Source organism: Spermophilus citellus (genome assembly GCF_964194105.1).
Source record: "Spermophilus citellus genome assembly, chromosome: 2".
NCBI classification, from domain to species: Eukaryota; Metazoa; Chordata; class Mammalia; order Rodentia; family Sciuridae; genus Spermophilus; species Spermophilus citellus.
Genome location: NC_138183.1, coordinates 165,932,180 through 165,951,883, shown reverse-complemented (window position 1 = coordinate 165,951,883; position 19,704 = coordinate 165,932,180). Strand labels below are relative to the sequence as shown.

At 37.9% G+C, this 19,704-nt stretch overlaps 1 protein-coding gene across 3 annotated transcripts in view; it reads right to left on the bottom strand.

Moving 5' to 3' along the window:
• Positions 1–5,146: 5,146 nt before the first annotated feature.
• PDGFD (platelet derived growth factor D) overlaps positions 5,147–19,704 on the bottom strand; it is a 229,116-nt gene continuing 214,558 nt past the window's right edge. Inside the window, exon 6 of one of the 3 annotated variants that reach the window (XM_081282694.1) lies at positions 5,147–8,674. In XM_081282694.1, coding sequence (XP_081138820.1) covers positions 8,661–8,674 — 14 coding nt within the window. In that variant the 3' untranslated portion in view covers positions 5,147–8,660. The remainder of the gene's footprint in view (positions 8,675–19,704) is intronic. The other 2 variants (XM_081282693.1, XM_081282692.1) reach the window with 2 other exon arrangements.

The window sequence follows — 19,704 nt, the reverse complement described above, 5'->3', positions numbered from 1 at the left end:
CATGTTCCCAGCTGAGGTCAAACACTCTCTTATTTCAGCTCTTACACCACAAACAAGTGTCCTTTTCATGATCTATTTAATGTTGTGCTATTCACATTTTTCTGCTTTCTGTTGGAGATTTTGCTATTTAAATGGATCCTCAAGCAAGCTCCAGCCCTACAGCTGAAGTGTTCTCTGTCATTTTTAAGTGCAAGAAACTTGTGCTGTGCCTTACATTTTCACTGTAGTGAAAATGTACGTGGTACATATGAGTCATAGTCCTTACTGACAGTAAGTTTAATGTTAATGGCTCAACAGCATATACTAAATAAGATATTTTTCATCAGAAATACCCATAATACAAAGTTAAGTATTGATCATCTGATGAAAAAGGTAACCAGAGACTCAAAGGAACCTAACCCTGCACTTCCCCTAGGAGCAATGGTGCAATATCGCTAATTCCAAGGTCAGGGAAACTATATAGAACCAAGTGTTGCAGATAATGAGAACCTTCCACATGCTAATCAACTTTTCCAGAAAGTTATTCTCACTCCATTCCATCACAGATCTTTCCTCCACAAAATCTCTTTATCTTACAACCTAATAAAGGGATCTGACCAGACATTAGGACCAAAGGCAATCAGGGACTGCTTCAAGACTTGCAGCTGCTCACAATTCACAATAGCTAGACTGTGGAACCAACCCAGATGCCCTTCAATAGATGAATGGATAAAAAAATGTGGCATCTATACACCATGGAGTACTATGCAGCAATAAAAAATGTCAAAATCATAGAATTTGCAGAGAAATGGATGGCACTAGAGCAGATTATGCTTAGTGAAGCTAGCCAATCCCTAAAAAACAAATACCAAATGTCTTCTTTGATATAATGAGAGCAACTATGAACAGAGCAGGGAGGAAGAGCAGGAAGAAAAGATTAACTTTAAACAGAGTCATGAGATGGGAGGGAAAGGGAGAGAAAAGGAATATTGCATGGAAATGAAGGGAGACCCTCAATGCTATACAAAATTACATATAAGAGGTTGTGAGGGGAATGGGAAAATAAACAAGGAGAGAAATGAATTACAGTAGATGGGGTAGAGAGAGAAGATGGGAGGGAAGGGGAGGGGGGATAGTAGGGGATAGGAAAGGTAGCAGAATACAACAATTACGAATAGGGCATTATGTAAAATTGTGGATGTGTAACCGACGTGATTCTGCAATCTGCATTTGGGGTAAAATTGGGGGTTCATTACCCACTTCAATCTAATGTATGAAATATGATATGTCAAGAGCTTTGTAATGTTGTGAACAACCAATAAAAAAAATAAAAAAAGAAAAAAAAGAAAAAAAAAAGACTTGCAGCTGCTTTCTGGATATCAGTATTATTCTTCCCTCTCTCTTTGCCTTTTGAATTTCCCTGTATTTTGTATTTTATTTTTGGTTAACATGACAGAAAGCATGGGTGCCAATCACCATTGATTTCAAGAGCCTAATATCTAAAGCCAAAGAGAGATGATCTGAATCTTTTCTCAGGTCCATTTATCTCAAGAAAGCTTGAGTCAGGTGCCTTCCCCTAGATATTCAGCTGCAGCTTGTGTGTGTGTGTGTGTGTGTGTGTGTGTGTGTGTGTGTGTTTGTGTGTGTGTGTGCTCACACATGCATGCACATGCAATATTGGGATGTGAGTATTAGGACTATAACTCTGTGGGTGGTGGCTAGAACTCAGTGCTTCAATGGTTGATAGAGTAACCACTAGTCACACGTGGCTATTTACATTTAAATATGAATTAATTAAAAGTAAATACAATTTAAAATATCACTAGTCACACTAGTCACATTTCCAGTGTTCAACAGCCAACTGTGTTCAACATAGCCAGTGCAGCGCAGCGCAGAGACAGAACACTTCCATCACCACAAAAAGTTCTAGTGGACGACAGTACTATAGGTGAAGAGGAGCTCACAGAAGAGGCTTGGTGGTGGGGGTTGGAGGAATGTGTCTCAGCAGATAAATCAGGATATGTCTCCTTCATCTTCTCCACAAGGGTTGAGAAAATGACCAGTCCCCTTGAGATAATTTCTTCTCTGGCACTCAGAATCTTTTTATACACTTTGTATTGTTCTGTGATTCTCACCCCCCTCAATCTTTGTCCTCTTCTAAGGGTGTTAGTGACCATTTCTGTGGCTTTTAACAGTCATGTGTATGACTCCAAAGTTACACCTCATCCTTAGACCCTCTTCTGAGCTCCAGCCCCACAGATGCAACTGTCCTATTAACATCTCCATTGGGTATGTCAAAAGTGACTTGGCATTAATACCTCATGGTGAATTCTTAATCTACCCCACTGCTTTTCCCATGACCCCCATATCAGCACACAGCATTTTCATACACTTAGTTGGTTTTACCAGAAGCCTTGAAAAGCCCTGACATCTTGCTTTACCTCCCTCCAACCCATCACCAACTGTTCCATGAAACATTCAAAATATTTATTAAATCTAGCCAATTTCTTTTTCATTTGTAACACCACTCTCTCCTCTTCCATTCTTCCTAATATTGATCCAACTCTGTTCCTGCTCCAGTGTCATCTTCTCAAGGAATCTACCCCCACCTTTGATCCAGAGTCACCTATTACTGTCATCCCACACCATGCTTTTTCTCTTTGCCAATATAAACAGATCATTTATGTAATTATTTGTTTGATATCTAACCTCCCTATTCTGGGTTGATAAGGGTAAGACACATGCCCATTTTATCATGTGGCCAATCTGCTGTGTCTACTAGAGGGCTGGACATTTGGCCCTCAGTGGGCACTTACTAACATTTTAGACACATTTTTTTTTGAGCTTTGTGAACGTACCTTTCTCCCTCTTTTCTTTGCTTATGGATGTCCTTCTTGTTCTATTCCTTTATCTTCTAATGGCTGCAGTTCTACCACTATTAAGTCTGACTGCCAGTCAACATTATAAGCTCTGGCCCCTTTTCTGAGAAATGGGCTTTCAAAGTTGGCTTCTCCTTCCCATCTCCAGAGATTTCTCAAAAGAATGCTCTTGAATTCTCTCTCACATGGCTCCTTTCTTTGGGATACCCCCAAGCCTTCACTCAGCTATCCATTCTATCAGGAAGACCTTTGTCTTCTGATAACCTTTCTTGTAGTCCTAGTTGATACAAATAGCACCCATTGAGAGGTGCAGTGCACTGCCTGCACAGCCACAAGGTGCACACATCCCTACATGCTTTCCTGTCTCAAACATCTCCATTTGTCTTTACTGTCTCATCCTAGAACTTTGAGGAGCCCTATCATTTACATTCCTACTTTGACTCTTCTTGTAGACTGCTATTTTCCAAAATGTGGAATAACAGAATTATTCCACTGGGAGGGACCAAAAGAACATCTTACATATCCAATTTTGTAAATGAGGAAACACGGGCCCAGAAAATGGTAGATTAGTTCAGGTGCCCAAGGCCTTCTACGTTTCTGTCTAGCTTTCTAAGGCACTTACAGCCCCCACGGCTTCCTCTCCTAAGTGTAAAGAGACTAAACTCTTCTGCTATCCATGCAGGCAAGACTTTGCATGATTAGGTAGGTACTTATCTACCATTTCTAACATCAATTGTTCTACTACAAATTTCTTTCCTTTCCTTTCTGCCACTTTTCTCTGCATTCTTTGAACTGAAACTCTCTGAATTTATTCTCTGTACGCTTTGTGTTTGTCTTATGCATTTTTGCTGGAAGAAATCTTTGTTTTCTGTTTATTCCACCTAGAATATCCTTCTCTAGTTTCATACTCTGTTGTAGATCTGACTTGTGTTTTAAACCCCAAAGTATGCCTGGAATATGGTGGGCTTTAATGCATTTATTCTTGAAGGAATGAATGCAACATTTAATCTAGTCAGTTTTGCCCATGTTGACTGTGGCTGAATTCCCTTTGATACATATCAATAAATGACCACTATGATACTTTGAAGTTTGCAACAAAAGGAACAATATTGGAAAATATTTACATGATGTCTTTGACTTGTCAAGCAGCAGTGATTTCTTAAAATACCTGGCAATTTCTCCTTGTTAGTTGCTCATCTGGGAAATTGTGCATTTGATCTCCTAAAGGCTCTCCACCTCCTATGCCTCCTAAGAGAGAGCATCAATCCTGAATTTGTCTGACTGGCAGCATGGTGGATGGAGGCAGGTGGGAAAGGGTAGGGTGTGAGACCAGAGAGAAAAGGAAGCCCTGAAGATACTAAGGTAAAAGAGGAGACATTTGTCATATGGCCTTCATCAAGGAAATGGGTTAAGAAGTCTAACCAGAGACTTTAGTTCTTAAAAGAGACTTTGTACTGCAGATATTATTTAAAATGTAAATGGAATCCAATAATGCTTTTTATATTTAGTTTCTGGCCACCAAATCTAACAACCAGTATCCAACAGTTTAGATAATTATAAAATCGCATGCTTTTGTAAGAAAATGAAGATTTTTTTGGCCTATTGCTTGCTGTGTTGAATTCATGATGGACTCAGCTCCTTTACTGTCTTCCAATGTGATCTGCTCAAGACGTTTTAGACTTCTATAGGGAAAGAAAATTCATTTTTTAAAAGATACAGATTAATTTGCAAATTCGGAAATAAAATTTGAACACAAGAAGAAGTCTTAAATTAAGCAGTTAGTGCCTTATCTATTAATTTATTTGAGATATCCCAGTATGCTATGTTAAGTTTTCAGGGCCTTTGTAGTCTTTAACTTGATCTTTAAAAACAACAGAATTTGAGTGAAATGTCAATAAAACCCAGAGAATTATAAATATTTTATCTTCCAGCATATTTGATCAGGGCTGTCAATAAACAAAAATGAATTTCCTAGGATTTTAGGCATGAATACTAATCTATAAATTATAATTTAATGTTCTACAGAGGATCCTAGGAGCAAATAAACCATTTGAACATCTGTTGAATTATTCTTAAGAGTAAAACTGGACACATGCACGTTTTAGGAAATTTAATAAAATTCTTAATATATTTGCACTAAAATATTGTTTTGATATACAGTTATGACTTTTACATGAAAAAACAAGTTATCTGAATTAACTATAATGCACAGAATTATTTGATCCCTCGCCATCTTTCCTCCACACTGTGACTTAAATATTAGCTGGTATTTCTGAAGTTGGTCAACTGATTCTTGCCTCAGAATAAACATATCCCAGCCAGGCATGGTGGCACACACCTGTAATCCCAGCAGCTCAGGAGGCTGAGGCAGGAGGATCACTAGTTTCAAAGTCAACCTCAGCAAAAGCTAAGCAACTCAGTGAGACCCTATCTCTAAATAAAATATAGAATAGGACTGAGGATGTCGTGACTCAGTGGTTGAGTACCTCAGAGTTCAATCCCTAGTACCAAACAAAAAAAAAGGTATATATCTCCCTACATACATTCCCCAAACAATCATAAACCCTTAAAGTGGCAGAATTTCACCTAACATGGTGCAGATGTTACACTGTCTCCAATAAGATAATACAGACTAAGTTACAAGCAAAAACAAAAGATATTTGCAGCCAGAAGACTCTCTTTATGTTCTGTGCTCCTTCATAAACCATAAACTAAATGCTGAAGGGGTACAGTGCTAACTAGTCTCCCTGAAGCCTATCATTGACCCACTGACCCACTAGCTGACCTGGATGGGGAAGGGTGGGGGCTGTGAGCAAAAGGGAAACAGGCTGTGAGGTTGTGGATTTCAGACCCCAAGGAAGAGCATGGGAATCAGGCAATGTCAAAAGACAGTGTCATCCATCAGAAGGCCTGTGGGAGAAAAGACAAACAAGACGCCAAGGACAGCAATAACAAGACCATGAAGCCCAAGTCCCATCTCACTATGTGGTGGCAGGATGGGGACAGAGTGGAAGCTTGTCGTCTGGGAGCAGGTTCATTCTTTTAACTCTTATAAATTGCCCTCAGATATCACCCAATTTTGTCATTCCCAACAGCTGGATCCATTTGTGAAAGTATGTTTGTAATATTGTATACCTTTTAAAACTGCAATTGAGTACTAAATAATGGAGTGGTTTTGTTCAAAAGCAATATTTATTTTTCATGAAGATAAGAGGCATATTACATTTGCTATAGAAAATGCTGTGAGAGGAAAAAGCTGCATGTTACCGATATGACAAAAAACATAAAACATTCTACTTACGAAAGTGTTCTGCTTTATAAGAACATATTGAATGAAAGGCATTATTCCAGGTGAGTGAGCCATGCAGCAATGTGGATTTATTAGGGTGTGTTTTGAAATGTAATTTGTACAGTGAACTTTTTATTCCTTTGATGGCAATGGAACAGATTTATTGGCTACACGTTGGAAGTGCGATAGGTAACAGATAACCAAGGGAGAAGTTTTAATAAACATGCAGGAAAGAAAAGGATGAGTGAGTGAATATGTCTGCTTACATCTCAGCTAATAAATAAAAAGTACAGAGAGGGCTTTAACTGAAAACCATCCTGGTTATTGCAGCCTGGGAGGTTTATTGAAAATTGGGTTAGAACATGGAGGATTTTTCATATTTACAGCTATAATGTGAGCTGTACAAGCTAAAGTGAGTGATGTTAACACACATTTTGATTTTGGAACAGGAAGCTGATGTTTTCCCAGGAAAATATGCAAGTGGTCCTGAAAGGGAAGTGGCTCCTAATTATTACTGTCTGCCTGGGCTATTTCTGACTGTGCTCTGGGATTTTAGGAGAACTGAACAACAGAGTGCTTTATTTCACCACTTATTCCCTGAGTAAAAACACTGAACACTTTTAGGGGAGTTTTAGAAAGTACATCATCAATAAGCATAGGTCTTATTTCAAAGAGTCAAGAAGAAATAAGCTATTTGAGGACAGCTGACAACTTGGGTCTGAGAGCACTGTACATAAAAGTCCCAATATATGTAGGCCATTCATCTGACACCAGGACCTCAACAGTGGGGGCACGTCTCCCTCACACTAACTGGTTGTGGTCAGTAGGACCCTGGACTCATAAAAGAAATCAGCTCTCCTTTAACTCTCAAGACTGGAAGAAAAATGTGGTCCTCTGTGAGCAACCCTTGAGCTATGTTGATCTCAGTGTTCCCTCTTAAGTGTCTTGCTTTGAGAATGATGAATCATTTCCTACTCCTGAAGTCAGTCTCTTTAAAATAGACACAAAGGAGTCAGAGAGAAAATTTTACTCCAAATATCATTAACAAATGCAAAACAGTTTTCAAGTGGGATGGTAGGGCAAAACTTATACTCCCATAATTTACAGGGGGCTCCCTAGATTTGGAAAGAACAGAAGACTCCAGATTTTATTTCACTTGGATCAGAAATAGAAATTCAGAATGTTAAGTGAGGATATAATTAGGGATTTACATCAATAAAATTTGCTTGCTTTATTAATATACAAAAGTTTTAAGGTTATAAATAATCCATGATGGCTTTCCAAATATAAAATGCCATTGTAAATCCATGTGTATATATTGAAGAGACAGGAACACAAAAGCAAAATACATAAAATTATTGGCACAGTTTGGATAGTTTGAATCCATTATTAAATATGAATCCTACCAAATATTCCACCTAATTTCCAGTTATGTCAATATTTCAATGCTTAGGTTTTTGACTTTCATCTGCCCAAATTTTTCAATGAACACCATTTGAAAGGTTCATACATAATCTCCATGCCATTTATTAAAGGATTTGTTATTTTGGAGGAATTTTTGCAGAAAAAAAAATTCAAAATTCTGCTAAAACTTATAAGTTGTCTCTTGAAGGATCATAATAATAAACACTCTGAGCAATATTTTTTTGAGATGGGTATTAAATGAATTAGAATGTCTCAGAAAATGCATAAAAAGAGAACTTAGTGACTTAATTTCTAAATTTCCCACATTATTATGGCATGGTTTTGGAGAAAGGCAACTATAGTCCACATTACCAAGCATGTGTAGTGCATCTCATGGAAAAAAAGGTTAGGTAATTGTCTTTTTCCCACAAACCATATTTTTCCTTTTTTATAATTAAGGCAGATATCTAAGAAAAGCCTATATGTTGGTGTTTAATATACAAGATGCTTTCTTTAAGGGCTCAAGATCCAAAATGGTTTGCGATTCAAAATTCAACAAAATAAAAAGTTCATCTTCTGAATTTCCTACATATGTGTGTTATATATTTGACATATTCCTTACCCTTATTTTGGAAAAATATTAAGGGTCTAAATCATTCAGCCATACATAAGCTCTGGTGTACCTGGTTATACCTACTGAATAAAACATGTATCTATTTACACATATCCTGGACATATGTATATATTTGTGTGTATACATATATATCCTCACATACTACTATAAAATGCAGTCTTACATTCTTGGATATAGAAATTGATGATGCACCTTTCTACTTGCCACAGAACTAACAAAGCTAGGTCGTCTCAGCAATGACTGTATCATTGTATTTCAGGCTAGTAGCAAATTCGGTTGCTGGGGGTGGGGAAAGGGTCCCTTACCATATCCTTCTTAAACTAAAGGTTCTTTAATGCTCAATATAAGTTTATGCACATTCTTTTATCGAGGTGGTCTTGAGCTGCAGGTACAATCACACCGTTCATGGTGATCCAATTGGATGTCAACAAGAGCCATGTTCTTAGCCAGGCCCCTCCTCTTGATATTGCCAGGTTCAAACTTCAGTACCTAAGAAAAGAAGCATATTTCCTGTTAGAAAGCTCTTGGAGTTTAATTGATCCAGATACCATTTATTCATTCCTTTAAAAATTGTTCCTTAATTATTTTGAGAATCCAACGAAAACGATGGGCTTACTATTAGAATGTATACATGTAAGAATTTTTGTAATCATTTAAGTACAAGATTCCACTGATCTCAGAGTAATGCTCCTGTATTATCTACTTGTGCTACCAAGATGACCCCAGGTGTCTTAGTAGGTGTTTAATGACAGCTTTCTAAGGGCCTGATTCATGCTAAGTGCTGCCCCAAATATATTGTTCTTCTGACCAAAGCACAGGTAATCAATAAACACAATACTGAGTATAATATCAACACAGAAGGGCAATTAACAAAGTTGTGAACATAATAGCCAGTGTGACTCAATGCTGGATTGTAGTAAACAGTCTGGCCTGAGAGGTCATTAGCGGTCTAACATATTTGTGAAGACAAAATACTTTTTACAATTTGAAACATATCAGGTTCCACTATAATTTTTGTATGATAATACATGTGTATCAAAGCAGCATTTCTTCAATTAATAAGTATATCCTCGATTTTTAAATTAGTAAGTTTAAACATAACTTCTTAAATTGGTAGTTTAGAAACTAACTCTTCTTCTCTGTCGTGATCTTCAATTAGTCAAACATGAACAGATGAACAGACATTTTGGAATGTTACTTGCTTTTTCAGGCCGTTCAGCTGCTTATTTTCTCTATGTTCTTAGGTTCCTATTGGTCTTTTACATCTATTTTGTTCTATTTTCCTGTTAGACTCTAAACTTGATCATGGCACCACCAAACAATTGAGCAGCATTTTACAATTTTCAAAGAACTCGCATAGACATTATATTTTTGCCATCTGGCAAATCTTAAGTGTTACCTAGTGAAGAAGGTATCATTATGCCTAGTTTATATATTAGACAGTTGAGGTCCTAATTGAGAAACACCATGTGCAGGGTCTTCCAGGCCCCTGGACCAGGGATCAGGTCCTCAGGCTCCTCATGCGCTCTGACCCAATGTTTCTGTAATGTGTCTATAACTTCCTCTTGTGTTTCAAAGGTATGTCTGGCCGTACACATGAAGCACAATGGGAACCTGCCTTGCTGTGCTTAGTATACTTCTGTTAGAGATGAAGGCTAGATGCAGGAAAATCACAGTTTAATGTCTTTATAACTGTCATAACAATTCTTTTATGAATTATATTCCCAGCCATTTTCTTATCTCATATTCAATATTTAAAGTCTTAAACAAACTAGAGCCATCTACTAGGCCCAGAGTCCTTAGCACTCTATATTCAGGCTGCATAGTCCTTCCATTGAGCATTTAGCTGTGTTATTCCACAGGAGTTCTAGGGAGTCAGAGAATAAATCACTGCATTTTTTTTTCATTTAAGCTAGATTTTGATTGAAAAGAATGGTAAGTATAAACTGGGAGAACAAAAGACCATGTGACAGAGTTCATGAAGGAAGTACAGACACTCAACAGTGGTTGTTATTGGTAAAGCTAGTTCAAGTGCCAGTTTTCCAACTAATTCTATTTTTAATCATTTTCTCCTATTATTCTACTGCAGTTGAAATATGTATCATACAATTCCACATGATTTATTATATGTTATCTCTCTTGATTTGATTATAATAGCTTTAGGGGCTAGAATAGTAAAAATAATCACTAATATTGAGCACAGACTAGATGGCAGGCACCATTATAGGAGGCTCTGAGAATATTAAATTATTTGGCTCTTTCTACAAAACTAGAAGATAGAAACTTTTCTAATTTAGTTTATAGATTAGGAGAGAGATTGAGTTACATGGAGCTAATAGGTGGTAGAACTGGTCTGGCTTGCTGTGGCCTAAGCCATGTCCTTAGTCTTGTATTTAGTCTGCACATCTCAACAGCATGTTGGGCACATAGTAGCTGCTTCAAGAAATGCATCTGGGTGAACCTGACGGTGCTGCAACCAATGCAGAAGACTAGGGAAAGCTTCATATTCTCTCTGTTTTGCCCTTTTCTATGTGTCCCATCTATTCCAACTGCAAACAAACAGGAGACAAAACAAGGGGACAGGACAGGGCACAAAACAAAGTGGTCCACATTTTGGACCAGTTTTAATCCTTTTGTGACTTTGATATAAAATTTAAATTACTAAGTGCAGAGTCACAGTGACATTTGCTTTTTCCTTCCATGGGGGAAAATGATATTGCTTCTCAATGAAAAAAAAATTAGTAGAATGATAAGAAAAAATACATTAGAAATAATAAAGCAATGAGTAAAGAATGTGTTATCTTTTGGGGTATCAAACAGTCCTGCTTATGATAGATATAAAAACCCTACAGCACCATATTTGGTAGGAGTGTTTTGGAGAGGCTTGGGAGGTTGCACCTCTATGGCTTTGTCAAGTATTTCTTCACTATAAATGAGTCACTATTGTCCAAGACTATCTGCATGTAAATCAGGCTTGGGAGCTGGGAGATGCAGGGGAGGGAAATGGTTCCTAAGAAACTGAGCATGTGATAAATATTCTTTGTTTAAGAGAAGACCATCATTGAGGCCTAACACTTTGCAGTGACTAACATCTGTAAAATCAGTGCTCTGTCAATTTGCTTTCTCATTTGACGACAAACAAAAGTGAGAGCTTTGGGATGAGAGCAAAAACCTGAGCAGGTTTTCTAACTTGTCTTCTGATTGTTCAGGGATTTTCTCTGTGTTGTATATTAAGCAACACAAGCACAGTATATATGTGTTTTGCTGATAAGAAGAGAAAAATGAATTGGCAGACACTTTTCCCAGACAAGACAGGAAAGTACTATTTGAACAAAGTGGAAATTGGACTGCTTTACTGACTGATCACAGCCGTGATGTTCAAAGCTTTCAGACCGTGTAATAGTCTTAGGTTCAGGTACACAGCATTGAAAGGAGGAAAAAAGCAAAGCTGATTTGAGGGAGCATGGAAAGTTAAAAGAAAAATGAAAAGCTTTTATCGAGAAAGCAAACTGGTGGGCTACAGGTTATCTGGTCAGCTTTAAAGGGAAGGAAGCATTGAATTAATTATAGTAGCTGAAGGAAACTTGCTAATAAGTACCATCACAAAGTGCCTCCCTATTTTCCAAGCTCTGAGTCACAGCTGCAAGCACACACATGGAAATAAAAATCCACTGAGGGGTAACCAGGCTTTTCTTAGCACCTATGGGTGAAAATGGAAATCCTGACTCCCCTCTACCCCCTGGAAAACTACTTGAAGCCAGACAAAGTTGACGGCTACTAAATGGAGAGTGACTGAGCCAGTCAGTGGCTTTTATATCACTATACAAAATCAAAGATGCTCGGTTTTGCAAATTACCACATCATGAAAGATATTTAACTACAGTTACTAGCCTTGTTGCCAATAAACCACTGAATGAATCATTGCCATAAAGCCATTATACTAATAAAACAATACCGGGCAGAAAAGCTATCTGCTGAGTTGGGTTCTTGTTTATTGGGAATATAAAAAAAGGTTGTTAAGGCCTTGTAACAGTTCCCAAATTAATGGCTGACATAGGAACACAAGTACATATTTCAGCACAAATGCATTGTATAAACCTGAATCATTAAGAGTTTATTTAAGATTCTACTGAACTTCTAGAGCAGGTAGTATTCAACACACACACACACACACACACACACAATCACAATCACACAGTTTCTTAAAAGAAAAAAAAATTCATTTTTGCTTCTATTTTGACTTCTTTCATGTGCATAGAATCAAAATTTTTAAGGATTGATAGTGAATTATTCCAAAACCTAAGTGACCACAAGCCAAAACATTTGGAGAAGGGATAACATTTTCTACCTGAGCAATCACTCAACGTGAAGGCAACAGTTGTAGCTGAGGCTGAGCATTATCACAGAAGGACTGATTTCAAGTCATAAGACACAGTACTCAATAAGAAAGATATGAATGACAAACAGTTCATTACACTGAGAAGTTTGAAGGTGACAAAAGGCTGGGTTATGTAGTGAGTGTTTATAAAATGCTCATGAATTTTGAAAATGCACTCTTAATATCTGTGAATATTTACTTCTGACCAGAAGTTTTACATGAGCACTGTGGGGTTATTATGGGAAATATTTTGGCTATAGTTCCTACCTTTATAGAAAAAATGATTAAATGATTTTGATAGCACTTTAGAGAATTAATGCCTACATATTTAGCCTATCCACTACAGAGGACATAATGGGAGCCTGGCTGAGCAACTAATTCCAGAACATGACATTAGCACAGTCTCATTCATGGTATAGATGGGCCTTGTCTACTGGGAAGTAGCTTGCCCAGGACAGGCTTGCCAGGCTCTGGTAAGAAGGCCTGATGGAAGCTGAGTCAGATGGGAAAGGGTGTGCACACTCCGTAGTACTCCAATGGAGAGCCTTTCTCTTGGCAAGGAAATCATCAGGGCTGAAAGGCAATCAGAACTGAGAAAGTCAGACCAAACACTTCCACGCATGCTTGTCTTGAGCTTTACAGTGTCTGTTCTCATTCACCTCCATCCCCATGTGGCGAGGAAAACAGGTGTTGTCATCACCATTGAAAAGATGGGCGAATTAACTTTTTATAAGCAGCCTATAAACATTAACTGTTCCACATCATACCTTTATTCTTTTGTATTTATCCAGCACTTCCACCACCGACCTGTTTATATTTCTTATACAATTCCAGTAGGATAAGATCTTGACGGGAGAGTACAGTTATAACAGCTAATGGATTTCATGTAACTTAAGTGCTTCCTGGAAACCTGAAATTGTAGGTTTTTGTGGGGATTAAGGGAGAAAAGCAGCAGTCTGCGGGGCTTTGGTGGCTGCACCTGTGTGGCCTCCTCATTCGGCACAGCCTGAGCCAGAATCATATAGTCCTGCTCTTTTCCCACTCTGTTGCCCTCTTTCTCAGTAGGAAAACACGGGAAAGGCGTCAGTTGTGGTCTCATTCAAAGGCACAGAAAGGAAAAGGAGCAGGAAGACTCCCTACAAGCTCTCAAAATGCCATTTCCACAAAAATAGTTGAAAAGCTTTTCTTGACTTATGTTTGGTTATAATCATGACCCACAAACTTTAGCCAGAGAGTAGAAATTTATGGAACACAATTTTTGTCTCTTTGGTCCCATTTTGCAATGTTAGATAAGTGTGTTTCAATAACAGATGTTTCAACAGATAATGTACAAGTACTATTTTTTTTATCTCAAGTCTGTAGCTCAAAATTAATTTCTCAGCATAACACAGATGAGCGACTTGTCATTTGTCTTTCCTATCAAGGACCAGGTCTTAGGACTTGATACCAGTCTTTCCATTGTCTACACTGTATTAATGTTCTGTTTCTCCTAGAATGCAAATTTTAGTGCAAAATTCTACATTAAAATAAAAGGAATCCTCTATTTATTTATTTTTTCTAGAGAAAGAATGATTCTAGAGGCTGTAAATGAATAAGAAAAAAAGAACTTTTAGGCTTGTGTTGTCCAACACAGTAGCTACTGACCATATGTAGCTATTTACATTTCAATCAAATTAAATACACTTTAAAAATTCAGTTTCTCATTGTGTTATGCACATTTCAGGAGCTCAGCGTCCACCTTTTACAGTGATGACCATGTGGGACAGAACACGCATCAGTGTAGACAGTTCCATTAGACTGTGCAGGCAGTTGGCATCGTGACAAAAGCAAGAGAGGAAGGATTCCTCTCTTTCTCCCTCCCTGCTTTCTAACCTGACTGAAGAGTCATTGTAGCCTGGGTACCGAATAATGAAAAACCATAGGCTCCCAGCTCCGGACCCATGGCAGGTGCGGTTGGCGCGGCGCTCTTTCTCGGTGTCCTGACTCAGCTCCCGCCTGACTTTCTTTGGGCATCCCCGACCGGTGCAGAACAATTCAATGAGGAAAAAATAATCTCTTCAACAATTTTGAAACAATTTTAACACCTGGATATATTTGTGCAAAAGAGCAAAGTTAGACCCTTCATTACACCACATACAAAAATGAACACAAAGTGAGTTGTCAACCTAAATGTATAAAATAAAACTGTGAATGCTTAGAAGAAAATACAGGAGCAACTCTCAAGTTAATTTATGACTTCTTCTAACAGATCATAACAAAATAACAAACAGGAAAAGAAAAAATGAACAGGATTTAATAAAAATTAAAAACTTTTCTGCTGCATACTGTACCATCCAGAAAGAAAATAAACTGGGTGCAGTGGCATACGCCAGGAATCCCAATGGCTTTGGAGGCTGAGGCAGGAGTATCATGAGTTCAAAACAAGCCTCAGCAACTTACCAAGGCCCTAAGCGACTCAGCGAGACCCTGTCCCTAGTTAAAATATAAAAAGGGGTCTGGGGTTGTGGCTCAGTGGTAGAGCACTTGCCTCAGATGTGTGAGGTCCTGGGTTCAATCCTCAGCACCACATATAAATAAATAAATAAATAAATAAACAAACAAACAAATAAATAAATAAATAAATAGTGTCCATGTACAACTAAAAATATATATTTAAAAATTTAAGAGAAAAAATAAAGCTACAGAAGGCGTGGCGCTGCAGAGAAGGGATTAACTAGCAAGCAGGGAGATAAGTGGCTGTGACACAGTGGAATCCCGCCAGCCAAGCCCACACTGACCCCCAGGCTGAGTACGGGATTTCAGACGGGGAAGGAAGCAGTACAGTTCTATCCCCCACAAGGGAAACAAAACAATAGAGTGCCGGGGTTCCCAATAGCCACCCTCCACACCCAACAAACGGCAGGCCCACAGTACAGTTTGAACTGCCGAGAACCATCACTCAGGGGAAATCTGGTCTAGCAGGAGAAACCAAGACTAGCAGGAGAAACCAGGGGACTAGAGGCAAGGCCCTCGCGACTGGGCGGCTGTAAATTGCAGGCCCGCCGGCGACAGTTCACCCACTGCCCGCGTAACTGGGCGGTAGGAGAACGCCCGCCCACTGGCGACTGATCACCTGCCCGCGGCCTGTGATACTGGGCGGCTGGAGACTGCCCGCCTGCCGCGACCGGGAGCTGAAACCAAACAGAGAGAGTCCAGTCACACCCCCCCATTAGGACACCCCGGCAAGGAGACGGAGGCCCGTCATAGCAGAGTAGTGTCGTCACTGGAGCTCGGACGTCGGAATTCCTTCCCAGCGGAATCCACGTTAGCAGGCATAGTTTAACAACACAAAGGAGAGACATCAGAGTAATACAGAAACAAAACAAATCTATAGAAGAGAGCAGAAACACGACAATCAAATAGAGCTGAAAAGTAATGTGGACACACCAGAACATGAGAAAACAAGGGAAAAAAGGATTACAAACAATGCAAGACAACTCAATTCTACAGGAGGACATAGAAACATCAGAAACAGGGATAGGGAAAGAACTCAAGGCATACCTAACTCGAATGGAAAGGAATATTAGAGAAGACATGAGACAGCAAGTCCAAGAAATAAAAGTATATTTTGAAAATGAATTAAACAAACAAATTCAAATGGCAAAGAACGAGCTCTACCAGAAGATAGAGATCTTAAAAAAAAAATCAAACAATAATCCTAGAATTGCAGGAAACTATAAACCAAATTAAAAACTCAAACAAGAATATTACAAATAGACTTGATCAAGTAGAAGTCAGAACATCAGATAATGAAGACAAGGTTTATCAACTTGAAAAGAATATAGTCAACACAGAAAAGATGCTTAAATCCCACGAGCAATCTATTCAAGAGATATGGGATGTCATAAAAAAACCAAATTTGAGAGTCATAGGGATAGAAGAAGGCACAGAGATTCAAACCAAAGGAATGGACAGCATATTAAATGAAATAATTCTAGAAAACTTCCCAGAGACGAAAGATGGAATGGATTGCCAAATCCTGGAAGCCTACAGGACCCCAAACATTCAAAACCATAATAGACCAACTCCAAGACATATAATTATGAAGATAGCCAACGTACAGAACAAGGAGAGAATATTAAAAGCTACGAGAGAAAAGAGGCAGATTACATTCAGGGGTAAACCAATTAGGTTAACGACCGATTTCTCATCGCAGATTTTGAAAGCGAGAAGATCCTGGAACAATGTATTTCAAACGCTGAAAAATAATGGATTCCAACCAAGAATACTGTATCCAGCAAAATTGAGCATCAAATTTGACAATGAAATTAAAATCTTTCACGATAAACAAAAGCTAAAAGAATTCGCAGCAAGAAAACCAGCACTACAAAGCATTTTGAGCAAAACACTACAAGAAGAGGAATTGAAAAACAGTGCCCCAAACTAACAGCAGGAGATATCTCAGTAAAGGGGGAGGAAAGTAACCAAAAAGTAAAACTAGCCAAACTAAAATAAATAAATAAAGAAGCATGACTGGAAGTACAAATCATATCTCAATTGTAACCTTAAATGTTAATGGCCTAAACTCACCAATCAAGAGACATAGGCTAGTAACCTGGATCAAAAAAACAAATCCAACAATATGCTGCCTTCAGGAGACTCATATGATAGGAAAAGACATACACAGGCTGAAGGTAAAAGGTTGGGAAAAATCATACCACTCACATGGCCCTTGGAAGCAAGCAGGAGTGGCCATACACATATCGAATAAAATCAACTTCAAACCTAAGTTAATCAAGAAGGATAAAGAAGGACACTATATACTGTTAAAAGGAACCATCCACCAACAAGACATAACAATCATCAATTTGTATGCACCAAACAATGGAGCTGCAACGTTCATAAAACAAACTCTCCTCAAGTTCAAGAGTCAAATAGACCACAACACAATAATTATGGGTGACTTCAACACACCGCTCTTGCCATTAGACAGATCCTCTAGACAAAAACTGAATAAAGAAACTATAGAACTCAACAACACAATCAATAACCTAGACTTAACCGACATATATAGAATATATCAACCATCATCAAGTGGATACACGTTCTTCTCAGCAGCACATGGATCCTACTCAAAGATAGACCATATATTATGCCATAAGGCAACTCTTAGTAAATATAAAGGCGTGGAGATAATACCATGCACCATATCTGATCATAATGGAATGAAATTGGAAATCAATGATAAAAGAAGGAAGGAAAAATCCTACATCACATGGAAAATGAACAATATGTTATTGAACGATCAATGGGTTATAGAAGACATAGAGGAGGAGATGAAAAAATTCTTAGAGTCAAATGATAATACAGACACAACATACCGGAATCTATGGGACACAATGAAAGCAGTTTTAAGAGGGAAATTCATTTCTTGGAGTTCTTACCTCAAAAAAAGAAAAAACCAACAAATAAATGAACTCACACAACACCTCAAAAACCTAGAAAAGGAAGAGCAAAACAACAGCAAATGTAGTAGAAGACAAGAAATAATTAAAATTAGAGCAGAAATCAACGAAATTGAAACAAAAGAAACCATTGAAAAAATTGATAAAACTAAAAGTTGGTTCTTTGAAAAAATAAATAAGATAGACAAGCCCTTAGCCATGCTAACGAAAAGAAGAAGAGAGAGAACTCAAATTACTAACATATGGGATGAAAAAGGCAATATCACAACAGACACTACAGAAATACAGAAGATAATTAGAAAGTATTTTGAAACCCTATATTCCAATAAAATAGAAGATAGTGAAGATATCGATAAATTTCTTAAAGCATATGATTTGCCCAGATTGAGACAGGAAGAACACACAATTTAAACAGACCAATAACAAAGGAAGAAATAGAAGAAGCCATCAAAAGACTACCAACCAAGAAAAGCCCTGGACCGGATGGGTATACAGCGGAGTTCTACAAACCTTCAAAGAAGAATTAATACCAATACTTTTCAAGCTATTTCAAGAAATAGAAAAAGAAGGAGCTCTTCCAAATTCATTCTATGAGGCCAACATCACTTTGATCCCCAAACCAGACAAAGATACTTCAAAGAAAGAAAACTACAGACCAATATCTCTAATGAACTTGGATGCAAAAATTCTCAATAAAATTCTGGCGAATCGAATACAAAAACATATCAGAAAACTTGTGCACCATGATCAAGTAGGATTCATTCCTGGGATGCAAGGCTGGTTCAATATACGGAAATCAATAAATGCTATTCACCACATCAATAGACTTAAAGACAAGAACCATATGATCATCTCGATGGATGCAGAAAAAGCATTTGACAAAGTACAGCATCCCTTTATGTTCAAAACACTAGAAAAACTAGGGATAACAGGAACTTACCTCAACATTGTAAAAGCTATATATGCTAAACCTCAGGCTAGCATCATCCTAAACGGAGAAAAACTGAAGGCATTCCCTCTAAAATCTGGAACAAGACAGGGATGCCCTCTATCACCACTTCTATTCAATTTAGTTCTCGAAGTACTAGCTAGAGCAATTAGACAGACAAAAGAAATTAAAGGCATAAAAATAGGAAAATAAGAAATTAAATTATCGCTATTTGCAGATGACATGATAATGTACTTAACAGACCCAAAAGAGTATACAAAGAAGCTGCTAGAGTTAATAAATGAATTCAGCAAAGTGGCAGGTTATAAAATCAACATGCATAAATCAAAGGCATTCCTGTATATCAGCAACAAAACCTCTGAAATGGAAATAAGGAAAACCACTCCATTCACAATATCCTCAAAGAAAATAAGATACTTGGGAATCAACCTAACAAAAGAGGTGAAAGATTTATACAATGAAAACTACAGAACCCTAAAGAGAGAGATAGAAGAAGATCTCAGAAGTTGGAAAAATGTACCCTGTTCATGGATAGGCAGAACTAACATCATCAAAATGGCGATATTACCCAAAGTTCTCTACAGGTTTAATGCGATGCCAATCAAAATCCCAACGGCATTTCTTGTAGAAATAGACAAAGCAATCATGAAATTCATATGGAAAAATAAAAGACCCAGAATAGTAAAAGCAATTCTAAGCAGGAAGTGTGAATCTGGAGGTATAGCGATACCAGAGGTCAAACTGTACT